General features: G+C 44.3%; 2 protein-coding genes across 2 annotated transcripts in view; one reads left to right on the forward strand and one right to left on the reverse strand.

Moving 5' to 3' along the window:
- LOC138374230 (NACHT, LRR and PYD domains-containing protein 7-like) overlaps positions 1–13068 on the forward strand; it is a 672516-nt gene that overhangs the window by 143000 nt on the left and 516448 nt on the right.
- The window catches only part of LOC138374879 (leukocyte immunoglobulin-like receptor subfamily B member 3), a 39337-nt gene that overhangs the window by 23654 nt on the left and 2615 nt on the right, over positions 1–13068 (reverse strand). The window contains exons 7-8 of the mRNA XM_069458095.1: positions 9419–9469; positions 8996–9128 (exon numbers count right to left, since the gene is read on the reverse strand). Coding sequence (XP_069314196.1) covers positions 8996–9128; positions 9419–9469 — 184 coding nt within the window. The remainder of the gene's footprint in view (positions 1–8995; positions 9129–9418; positions 9470–13068) is intronic.

Genomic DNA, 13068 nt, shown 5'->3' on the forward strand with positions numbered 1-13068 from the left:
CAGAACTTCAATCGTGTCCATTCCCCAGGCAGTGCGCAACGCACTCATCAAGTAGGTATACACCCATCCCTTCCACCCAGCCCCGACCTCTGTCCGATACCCAATTGGTGTGAATCCCAAATGTGCACTCTTAGTCACTTTTTGTAAAAAAAAAAAAAAAAAAAAAAGAACGAAAGAAAAAATTTAGTTTTCTCTCAATGAAAAGTATTGTTTACCTTCTCCAAACTCATGCCAGGAGTTTTCTATAAATGTAAATTATTGTTGCAATCAGTGCATCCTATTCCCCAGAAACCATAAGAAACGAGATGGAGGTGTTTAATTATGTACTCCTCACAGAAGACATTAAGACACATACTGCCATTGCCGAAGAAAGCACAACATGCTACCACTTCAAACACTTTTCAATGTCCTAAGTAGAAGTTGCCATTAGGCAGTAGGTGTGTAAACAGGAGTCAAGAGCTAACACGCTATTAACCCTCTTACAAGCAGGAGAGTGAAGAGTATGTCGCTTGGCATATTTGTTCAGAGAGCGTGTTTCAGGTGGGGCTTTGACAGAGAAGGTAGAACAGAGATGACAGGAAGCCCTGGGACAAAAGGTTGAGATGACTCTATGTCTCCAGATCCCACAGAAAAACATTACTGCTTCATGTTTTTTTCCTTATTAGTTAGTTTGGACCCAAAGAGGGAAAAAAGAATTGTATATACATACTATATTGTTATATGCCAAACATTCCACTTCCTAAAAATATGACTGGCTACCAAAAAGAAGGTCCACTTACCAAATGCCATTTCTTGCTGGAGCAGCAGCTGCCATGGTCACAGTCTGAGCACCTGTGCGAAAGGGGGCATCTCATGCCTGAGATAAAGGTTTGGGACACCATGAGGTCACCTCCTTGCTGGGAAGTAATTATCATTTCATTTGTAAGTACAGTGACAATGCTTGCATGGGGATTTGAGATGATCTCAGAAAAACACGTGTGAAGTGTTCAAATTACTGAAAGTTATTAGTAGCTATTAGCTGTGATCAGCCCAGAGAAAAAAGAGCTAAAGACAGAGACACAGAGAGAGAAAGGCAGAGGTGAGAGAGAGAAAAAAAGAAAGAGAGAGAGAGAGAGAAACAAGCAGGGGAAAACATATCTGAGCTGCCTGGAGAAGACCAGGTGGAAATGCAACGTCAGATAAGGAAGCTGAGGTCTGGGAAGTGAGAGAAGGAAGTTGAGAATGAGGCTGGTTGTGTTTCTTGCCAACCTTAAAGCTTGCCCCCTAAGCATTAGCATCTTGGAATTCTGAGAGCTTTACACAAAAGGCAGCCTGGAAGGGAGAAGCATCACATAGGAATCAATTGCTCCAGTGTTAAAAATGAACTTGTAGGAAATGGAGAAACCTTTATTCACTATTTCCATGGGCACAGGTTAAGTGTCTAACGTGTGCCCCATATGATTCTTCATGGAAGAAATGTGTGATAGAGAAAGAAAGGAAGATTTCCAAAGAACCTACTTGTGTTGAGTCAATATTAGAGTCCAGATATATGGGTATTAGATTACAGCAAAATATAAATATATATTGTAATATGATAAGTGAATTGTGTGGAAAAAAATAGTTCTGATGATCTCTCCTCAGCTGAAAGCAATTCTGTCAGCAGATTGCCTGTGACCTGGACCTGCAACTCTTCCCTGAGTCTTCAGGCTCCCGGCCTGTCCTGCAGATTTTGGATCACCAGCCCCCACTACCCTGTGAGCCAGTTCCTACATAGATAAATAGACAGATACATACATGCACCTATACTGTTGCTTCTGTTTCTCAGGATAACTCTTATCAATTCATATTTTGGTCCTGGGGAAGATTGTAGAGAAACAAAATCTTAAGGATGAGTTGTGAGTTGGTTTTGAAGTTTCTGGAATTAGCTCTCTAATTTGATTACATGTAAAAACACTAGTGATGCTGTTTCCAGTTGTGAATAGAGCGCTGATAGTCCCTGGCATGATGTGGCAATAGGGAAATGCAAAAAATCACTATTGGATACTGGCAATCAAACACATATGAGAGGCAAGGACCTGGGGGGGCACATTTTTATTACTTTTGAAAATTTTCATCAAACTGAGAATATAATGAGATTGGTGGATTTGTCACTGGACAAAGTAGGGGGAAAAAAAGAATGAGCTCAGAAATTCAAATTCTCAGTTGAAGCACCACTTAAATGACCTGACATTGCTATGTCTCCCCTGAAAAAGACTCTCATCATTGGTAGCCATTGGGCCCAGATTGCTAAAAATCAATCTCAGAACCCCATCCTTCAAGTGGCTGAATTGCAATGTAAATTTAATCCCAGTCTCATAGAATATTTACTCCAGAAACAAGGGCATTGACTGGGAAAGAGTGGGATCTTAAAAGTTGGCATGGGGATGTGTGGGAAGACCTTGATGATGCTTGACATTGAGCCCCCAAATACTGATTAGCCTTCTTTGTCAAGAGAAGCAGCCTCTTCACAGGGTGGATATATTAATATCTTCCCTAATGCAGCATGGAAGACAAGGATGATTCTCCTAAGAGCTCACCTCTACTTACCTTCTTTTCTTGTAGACCTATAATGAAACTCAAGTCCCAGTAGGGTTTTAAGGTGAGACACCAAGGGTCACCTATGAAGAGGTGTGCTACACTCCAAAGTAACTACTTAATTTTTGTCACTTATGCACACAGAAATCTTGGGATCACATGTGAGAATGAATATTACTGGTGTGGGTTAATGGTGAAAAGAACATAAAATTGAGTGAGGCTGAATTTATTGATATGGGACCAATAAGCTGAGATTTTGCATTGAATGTTGCATCTTGGGGAGCTAGACTTGGTTCTAACAGTGTGTCTGGTTGATTGACTGAAACATGGAGTAAAAGTTGGCACACAGCAAATGAAATGACAAAGCCAGACCTGCCTTGGTTTACTGTAAAGGATTCAAAGCCTTACGGGGGTTATTATAATGTTAAAGAGGATTATCAGTTAAGACCTACTCAACCACACTGGGAGAGTTCAGGAGATTTACCTTTTAGCAGTATTGTGAGGAATAAATTTGTGAGGGGAGCCCTAGCATTCTTGAAGCACTCTGTGTTTGCTCTTTTCTGTAGGCCAGAACTTATAGTGGAAATTGCAGGCACTCAACTGGGAAACTTAAATGCCATGGGACAAAGTCAATCCCAGAGTGTCAGGGACAAGTGGCAGAACTGAGCCTCCAAAGACAAGGTGGCTGTGGCTACTGTCCTGGGCAGCAGAGTCAAAGCAGCACCCAGAATGGTCTGACTCATGCAGACCTACGGTGTTGGCTACATGACCATCGTGTTCCAAGAACTGAAATAGATATGAAACCCTCTCAGTTCTTACTTAATGTATATAAGCAGAAAATTTCTATGGCAGGTGAGCAAAAAGCTAACTAGAGTTAGAAAAACAGAAAGCCACCAGTCCCTGATATAATTCCTAGACTTGAAGCACTTTAGAGACTCAGAACCCGTTGAATTGAAGGGAAGGCAAGGTCACATTGAGGACACTGCCTCTGGTACACTGCCAAAAATTTATACTGTTACTATTTCTCCCAGTCTTCCCCACAGGACCCATGCCATTTACTCAGGGCCACTGGTCATTTGGAGAATGGAAATAATCAGACATTTGGGTAATCTTGGACACTGGCTCTTAACTGACACTAATTCCAAGAGACCCAAAACATCACTGTGACCCTCTGGTCATAGGAGAGGCTTATGGAGGTCAGGTGGTTAGTGGAGTTTTAGCTTAAGTCTGTCTCATGGTGGATTCAGTGGATTCCTGAGCCCATCCTGTAACTATATCCCAAGTTCTAGGACGTACAAATGAAACAGATATCTTCAAAAACTATCAGAGTCCCTACAGTGTTTCTCTGACCTGTGCTACGAGGGATAGTATGGTGGGAAAGGCCAAGTAGAAGCCACTAGAACCTTCTCTACCTAGGAAAACAGTAAATCTAAAGAAATACTCCAGAGATGAGGGCTCCCATCAGGGACCTAAAGGACACAAAGCTGGTGATTCCCACCTTGTCCTCATTCAAGTCTATTTGGTCTCTACAGGAGACAGATGGATGTTGGATAAAGGCAGTGGATGTTGGATAAAGGCAGTGGAGACAAGCTTAAGTGATGATTTCAAGGTCAGTTGCTGTACCAGATGTGGTTTCATTTTTGAGCAAATTCATACAACCCATGGTACCTGGCATGCAGTTATTAATCTGGAAAATGTTTTTTCCTCCATCACTGTTAATGAAGGCCAGCAGAAAGTTTTCTGTCAGGTGGCAGCAATACCCCTTCATTGTCCTACTACAGGGGTGCATCGAGTTTCCAGCCCTGTCATAACGTGGTCTACCGGGATCTTGAGCACCTTTCCCCACCTTTCCCTTCCACCAGATACCACACTGTTCTGCTGCATGAATAATATTATGTTGGTTGAATATTGTGAGCAACAACTATAAACTACTCTAGATTTATTGGTGAAGTATTTGCACATCAGAAGGGTAACAAATAAAGCCAACAAAAATACTGCAGGTTTTCACTTCAGTGAAATTTGAAAAAGGTCTACTGGTGTGGTGGCATGCTGAGATAGTCCTTCTATAATGAGGAGTATTTTGTTGCATCTTGTCCTTGCCAGAACCAAGAAAGAGACATAATGTTTAATGAGCTTCTTTGGATTTCAAGGTAACATATTCCTCAGGTGGGTGTGCTTCTTTAGCCCATTCATCAAGAGACCCCCAAAGTTTGGAGTTGGTTCTAGAACAGGGAAAGGCTCTGCAACAAATCTAGGCTACTGTGCAAGCTGCTTTGCCACCTGGACTATCTTATCCAGCAGATCTGATGGTGCTTGAGTCTTCAAGTGGCAGACAGAGATGCTGTGTAGAGCCTTGGAAAGTTCCTCTAGATGAATTGCAGCATCAGCCCTGGGGATGTTGAAGACAAACTCTACCATCCTCCACAAATCACTAATCTCCTTTTGAAAAACAACTTTTGGTCCTCTACCAAGTGCTGTAGAGAGTGAAAAACCACTGGTCACTGAGTTACCATGCAACATAAAGGGGCTGTTTCCTGACTTAGCAAGCCATAAAGATGGTCATGCACAGAATCACTCCATCTTTGAATGCAAGTGGTACTTGTTAGATGATGCTCAGGCAGGCCCTTAAGGCACAAGCAAGTTACATGAGAAGTGGCAGAATGACTGTGGTGCCTACCCAGCTACACAGCCTTCTCCCTCCAGACTGCACCTGTGGCCTCATGGGGTTTCCCGGTGATCAGGTGACCGAGGAAGAGAAGACTCAAGGCTGATTAGCAGATGGTTCTCCGTGATATGCAGGCACCACCCAAAGGTGGACGGCTGAGGTGTGGCAGCCGCTTTCCAGGACATCCCTGAAGGTCAGGGTGAGCACTGTTGACCAGGAAGAGCGAGGGCTGTTATCAGAACTGAGAGAAATTCAGAGAATGAAGGAAGCTGATCACCCAATATCTTGTGTACTCTGGAATATTTCTGGGATTTTATCTTGAAGGCAATGAGTCAGTTTTAAGCAAATAAATGTCTGAGCAGATTGCTGTTTTAAGAAGACCTCCACTGCGTAGGTAATGGATGGTAGGAAGATTGCACTTACAACAAACAGTGATAAAACTCCAGCAGTAATCCGATCCCAAGATAACGTGGACGTGCACCTCAGTATTCTAAATGGTTTAATTGGATTTCTCATGCAACCCTTACCAAAGCCCTTTGTGGGAAGTACAGTAACTGTTGAGTGACATGAGGCAGAGAGACTTGTGCCTTTATCATATATAGGATGTTGGAAAAGGCTTTCTCTTAGTTCAACTTGTCTCCGGGATCAGACTGTGAGAAGACACAAACATGTTAATATCTCAGATGTGTGTGTCTGGGGAGGGACAGGTGGTTACCTGTGATGAGTTTGCTTCACAGGGAGAAGCCGTGTTTTCTGAGGCTGGAGGATTTAGCTCAGATCTGATCATCAACAACATGAACATCAGGCAGAGACGCTGGTGTCTCATTTGGAGGAAGACAGAGACTCCTCAAAGGATTGTGTTCAGCAAAGGGTCAGTGACTGATAATGTTGCAATTTGAGAATAATGAACTTCAGCAGGGAGTGAGGACCCAGAGTAGGGGACCAGGAGGGAGGCTGATGTGACAAGACATCTCCAGTCTCCAGCTGACCCTGGATGGTGGTGATGGACCAGGAGACCTGGGTAAGGAGGGCTCAGGGGCAGAGCTGTTCGGGCTTGTTCATTGTGTGAAGCAGGAGCGAGTGAGGAACTGAGGGCTGCTCCACTCTCTGCCTTGGTTCACTAGAGGTGCCAATGGAGCTGTCACAGGACAGATGACCCCAGGAGGAGAAGGTGGCTGGGACATGTTTGTAAGACAGTTAACTGACTGGCAGAGGAAGCACAGCCTCCCTCCTTATGTGAGTACGTGGTTTTGTTTCCTCCAAGCACTTACTCCTGACTTCCTCATTCCTATAAGTAGCAGCACCTTCTCTTCATCCGTCTCCTATAAAACCCTGAGTCATTTCTGCTCCCTCACTACCTCTTCTCCCCCTGCCCAAAGCTTTGACTGTGGATTCTGTATTAATGCTTTGGGAAAAGAGCATTCATTGGAGAAAATTCATATGTTCCAATGTAAGGTATGGGGGTAACGTCTACTCTTGGCCGACTTTGAGCAGACAGCATCTTCCTTTCTATTTTCCTTATTGTGGGAAAGTGATAATGACCCCAACTGTCACTACTGTGTGAGGATGACCAGTGTCTGCACATGGACAGGTTTCAACCTGTTGTAGCTGCAACAGACATGTGGTCAAAGAGCTCTTATGGTAGGGATGGCAAATTGTAAGTCCCTAAAACTTTCTTCAGGCCAACAAGGGACTTCTGGGGCAATATTACATCCTTGTTTGAATAGCAGTTGACCACAGGAAAGGATGCAGGAGTGCTGGTGCTTCTTCTTGGATTCTTCACTAAGCCAAAGTGAAGGTAAAATCGAAGGTAAAATTTCATCAGTGGGTTAATGCCTAATCTCTGTGGCATTTAGGGCATCTTTGTCCTGGTCGCAGTCCTACCTCCAATGAAAATCCTGAGTCATGGTGCAACTTCTCAAAGTAAAAGGAATCTATAGGGAATTACATCTTTTCCCCTCACATTTCTTTTTATTGAGATAAAATTCATATAACAGAAAATTGAACCATGAGGTACAGAATTCAGTGGCATTTAGTCCATTCACAACACTGTGCAGCCCCCACCTCTATCCAGTTCTAAGATGCTTCTTCAGCCCAAAGAAAAACCACCATTCTGGACTACATGGGATTAATTCCTTCCCTTATTTATTGGGTTTATCTTAGGTATGCCTGTCTAAAAAAATACTTCCCTTTTTGACCCTACGTAGGGGGTTAGCCCTGAATGACATCTTTTATCTTTTTCTTTCATGTGTTCACTGTCATGTCTGAGGATTGATATACCTTGCTCTTTGAAGATGTAGACTGTACATTTTTACTGCCATATAATACACCACGGTGGATAAAAACCACATATTTGTCTTTTAAAACAGATTCACCTTTGAGTGTTATGGCTGTCATCTAGTATCAGTGACGCTCCTATCACTGTTCTTGCCAATGCAACCTCGTGCATGAGCACACATCTTCCTCTAGGCTGTGCACTACGTGATCATAGTTGAGTATCTGTTCCTTTTAACTAGATACTTCCAATATACTCCACAAACTGATTGAAGTAATTTACAACCCTACCACTAAGGTACTGGATTTCTAAATGAGCCTTATACTTTCCCACATGGGATGTTGCCATTTTTGTGTCTCCTGCCTCTCAGGGGAACATGCTAGGATTTCGGTGTCACAGTGTCATTGAAAGTGTGTGGTATCACTGTTGCAGGACCCATCATCACCTCTCAAATGGGAGGAAATACAGGTGTGGACGTGGGAGCTGTAAGTGAGATGTGCTGCGGATGGTTCAGATTCATTTGTGAAGACAATTCCATTCATCGCTTCCCACTGTGCATTCAGGGATGTCCTCTGGGCACCTTGACTTTGGCCATGAAAATATTCACACCCCAGAGACTGGAAAAGGCCACAAGTAAGAGCATTTAAAAAATGCCTGTTTCAGAATCAACATACCACTGAGTTGTCACACCAAAGCCGGTGTCAGGATTCCAAGTGATAATATTTTAGGAGAAAGTAGGTAGACAGCATCTGATGAAGACTGAAGGGTTGGCAGGGTGTCAGGGCATCATTTTTGTGATATTTTTCTGGTTGGAATGTGATCTTCTCCCATTTATTCAGTTGTGGGAACAGGTTGGACCTCTGACTGAAGAGATGGAGGCTGAACAGAGTGCATCAGGGAATGTGGAAATTAGACATAAAGAAAACTGTGTTTACAGGACAGTGGACCAGAGCATGAAGGGGTACAGAGGTGCGGGCCCAAAGCTGCCATGTGAAATGTAGCTTCTTGTCTGAAGGTTGGAAAAGGAGGGTATTCAGTTAAGGAAAGTCAATACCTGAATAGAGGAAATGTATCACAGTTTAATGGTCCTCCACAGATCGCCCCAGCCGTGTGTGGGGATCCTGCCCCCTCTGATTTCAAGACAGTTCTTTTTAAGCACCACAGGGGGCAAGAGAAGCTTCATCTTTCTCTGTTGCATCCCTTTTAATGAAAGTATTTGTTCTGTAGAATTTGAATTAGGTCAACAGGCTGCAATTAAGGACCAGGAAGGCAACAAGTTTCCTTAGGGCTACAGGTTCCCCACCATGCACGGTGTCCCTGCACTTGGACAGTGATTGCCACCTCTGGAAATGACCAGCAGACAGAACATGCCCTAGTTTCTCTTCCAGAGCCTCCTGGGATCATCAGATTTACTTCCAAGGATCGACCACTCTGGATGGTGCACTGTGGCCTCTGGAGTTTACCTCTGGAGTTTACCTCTGGAGTTTGCCTCTGGAGTTTACCTCTCGGCTGCACCTTGGAGGCTTCTCTGGCTGTGCCAATGCTGAAACAGCAGAATCCCGAGGGCCACCAGGATCAAGCCAGCCACGCCCAAGCGGACGAGATTCTCCACTGTGTAATCCTGGGGGTGTGGGGCTGGGGAGTGAAGACAGAAGGCTTTTTCATAACATTTTCATTAGCTGACAAACATTTAACCAAGAGCTTAATATTTATTATTCCTTGTATTAGATAAAATAAACTGGCCAAGCCTACTACAGCTGGTCATTGAGAAAAACATGTTAAAATCCTTAGCTAATTAAACCGAAAGGTCAGAGCAGACCAAAGTCACCTGCAATCCCTGGAGGTTCCCCCAGGACACCGTCCTCCCCTGGACAGGGCCTGACCCTCTGTGCCCAGCCCATGACTGAGGGGGTCTCCTCACTCACCACTCGTGGGGTCTGACTTGCTTGTTGCTGGGCTGATGGTCTCAGGTGCTTCTGAGGATGAAAACAGACGGGAAGGGGCAGGGGATGAAGAGACCGGAGCCCAGCCTCTCCCCTGGGCTCTGCCTTCTATATTCCTTCATGTCTCATGATGTGACTTTTATGCAGTTTCTCAATAAACCCTTTCTCTGCTGTAGCAGGGTTCACCCTCACCTCCTTGTTGAATTGTTTCAGCCTCCCTCTGCTCTTTGGATCCAAACTTTGCTTCTCAGTCATTTTGGGAGAGTTTTGCTGGACCCTAAGTGCTCAGGACCAGCAAGAAAAATGGTCCCCAGTACAGAAATAACTGAGCCCTTGTGTGCTCTCTGTTCTGTCTGGGAGATAGGACCACATAAGCTAATTACCCTGGACATTTCCACTTATCCGTGACTGAGGACCCAGGCACCATGGATGCAGGGTTGGACCTCAGGGGCTCCTGAATGTGAGGAACACAAAGGGGTGAACATCTGGGGCTGCCTCCCCTTCACCCCACCTCAGCCAGGTCACCTGGGGACTCATCCTCCCCTTAATCTCTTGGTAATTAATATTTCATATAGTTGGGAACAGCTGGAATGTGATACACACACACAGACCCACACATACACATACACAAATATATATTTTCTAAGGGGTGGTGTTATCACGGGCTCATCAAAGAAGATTTCTGCTTTTATGAAGAATTAATCTAGGTGGGAAGGTCAATAACAATGATGTTAAAACATATTAGGTCAAAAATATCGAGCATATGTATGAATATATCTAAATATGTTTAGATGTACACATATATTCACATGTAATTTATCTAATTATACATAGACATGTAAAAAGCAAACTTTCCAAATTTATTTAACGTATAGTTATGTATTAATAGGCAATTTAGAGGAAAGACATGAAATTTATGTTTTCTTGTGGCTTATATAAATTTTATCAGTATATTAGAAGAGATTAATAGAAAAGTAATTGGAAGGGAGGAATTCTATTGTCAGCAGATATTGAATAAAGTGAATAGACTTGAACCAACAGCTTTCTCATACATACCCCCCTATCTCGTGTTTTAAAAATGTAAAGGAGTGAAAGACCTTTCTTATAAATTATTAAAGTAGTTTAACAATTCTTTGAATGTGAGTGAATGTACAAAATTCTTATAAATAAAATTTCAAAAACACTAAAATTCCTTCCTATGCCTCAATTTTAAATTGTTAGGATAGAAAGATTTATTTAAAAGAAACTATTTTCCAAATCAAATGTATAAATTAAATTAAGTCCCAATGAAAATGGGAGGAGAATTACCTATTTTTCAATCATACATCCACATCATTTAAATTAAAGTTATAAATTTATATTCAATCATTACTTTAAAAGTTTCAGAAAAAGACAGGAGAGAGTGACCAGATGGCTGATTAGAGACATTGGTTCCCAGATTGTCCCAAATAGAGGAAGAAGTTTCAGGTGAGAGAGGAGAGCCCAGGTGTAATACTAAGGGAAAAAGCCAGAACCTGCCCTTACTGGAGGTCCCGTGGGAAGAAGTGGTGGAGCTGAAGAAGGAGGAGCAAGATTTTGGCAGAGACCAACTCCCGAGGGATTTGGAGCCTGGCAGAAAGGGTAGGCGGGAGTGATGACTTTTCCTCCCTTCACACCTGTGGCAGATTGCCAGCTCCCCATCTGTGGGGCAGCCCTTCTGTCCTGACAAATGCAGATGCTGCTGACACTAGTGAACTGAGAATTTCTTGGGGACATAGCACTGGGCAGCAGGCCCATGTAAGGTCGCTTCCCCTCACCACGGACCCAGGCTGAAATGGCAGGTGCCATATTGCCTGCACGCACGCCAGGTGCCTCTATCCAGCCAGGGAAGTCACAGCCCCTCAGCCTCCCTGATACTGGATCCCACACAAAGATTGTCCAATCCCTGTTGGAACTGTGACAATCACAAAGGAATAGGCGGACACAGGAAAGCAGCGGTGTTCCTGGAGTTCTGACCCGTGACACACACTCCTGCACCAGTGTGCCCTTGGCTTGTGATATGATATTGTCTGTGCTTTCCCCAGTGGAGACACTCTCCATAATTAGGGGCCTTCACCACCTTCCTTGCTGCCCACTCCTGCCACAAAGGAAGCAATGGCTGAAATGCTGTTCCTGCTCAGGACTGGTGAGTGTTCCACAGGGGACCATTAAGCCAGGGCCCCTGGGAGCAGCCACCCTGCCTCTGACAGATCATCCGTCACACCAGGCTTCCATGGAGCTTAGGGCTCTCTCCTTCCTCCTAAAAAGGAGCAGCAAGCACCCATAAGGGAGGGTGTGGCTATGAGTCCTCTCCCCAAGCTGCAAGCTGCCTGTCTCTTCTACAAGGAGCCTGCCGTCCCCAGAGGCAAGTCCCTGGCACAACCACATCTCCCCCTGGAGCATTTCAGCCACAGCCCACAACCAGTCTGCTTTCCCTACAAACAGCGGGTTGAGCCACCTCTGCCATCTCTGCTGCAGCTGGGTCAGCGCGGGAGCTGCAATCTGGGTGCTTTTGTATACCAGAAGGACAGAGACCACAGTCATTGCCAAAAGAGGAAGGTGTTAGTTCCTTGTGTGTCCCACAGCTCCCTGCCGCTGCTAATCTCAAGAAGGCCTCGCTGTCACAGGCTCACAGTGCATCCATCCTTCTCTTGCCTGAGTGTTCTGGGGCAGGAGAGCACCCCACCCCTCACCATCACAACCAGCTCCTGGACCCAGGGAGGCTTGAGAGCAAGTTTGCCAGCTCAACCTTGGTCTGCTCCTCCCAGGACTCAGGCACACCATCCAGGAACCTGGGGACTGGAGATTACCCAGCCTAGTCTCCCACGAGTGGCACGTGAGCAGTCTCCCAGGAGTGTGAGGTTCAACCAACCCAATATGCCAGCAACACCACAGTGGGTATCTACCCACATCCGTCAAAGGATAGGGTAACTCTCCCTTCCTACACTGAGCAGCAAGACCCTGGCAGAAGACAATCGAACCACAATGGTATCTGTTTGGAGCTGAGGGAAGAGGTTTTAGACGAGAAAGAACCAGGAGAAAAACTCTGGCAATATGAAAGAGCAGGCTGTTTCAGCACCCCCAGCGGATCACACTAGCTCTCCAGCAATGGACTCCAACCAAAAAGCAATGTTTGAAGTGTCGGTTGTGGAATTCAAAATACAGATCACAGATAAGGTCAGTGGGATCAGTGAGAAAGATGAAAACCAGCACAAAGATGCAACAACAACAAAAATTCAGGGCGGAAATGAACAACTTACTAAAGAGATACATAGTTAAAAAATAACAGAATTTCTGGAAATAAAAGAATCATTTAAGGAATTCAAAATACAGTGGAAAGTTTTAACAATAGACTAGATGAAACAGAAGAAAGAATTTCAGAACTTGAGAAAAGCGTTTTGAATTAACCTGGTTAGTCAGCAATGAAGACAAAAGAATCAAGAAGAATGAACAAAGTTTGTGAGAATTATGGGACCATGTTACATGACCAAACATAAGAATTACAGGTATCCTTAACGGAGAAGAAACCAAAGTGAAAATCCTGGAAAACCTGTTTGAGAGAATAAAGGAGGAAAACTTCCTGGGTCTAGCTAGAAATTTGGACATCCGGACAC

This window comes from Eulemur rufifrons, chromosome 24, assembly GCF_041146395.1.
Source record: "Eulemur rufifrons isolate Redbay chromosome 24, OSU_ERuf_1, whole genome shotgun sequence".
Taxonomy (NCBI): domain Eukaryota; kingdom Metazoa; phylum Chordata; class Mammalia; order Primates; family Lemuridae; genus Eulemur; species Eulemur rufifrons.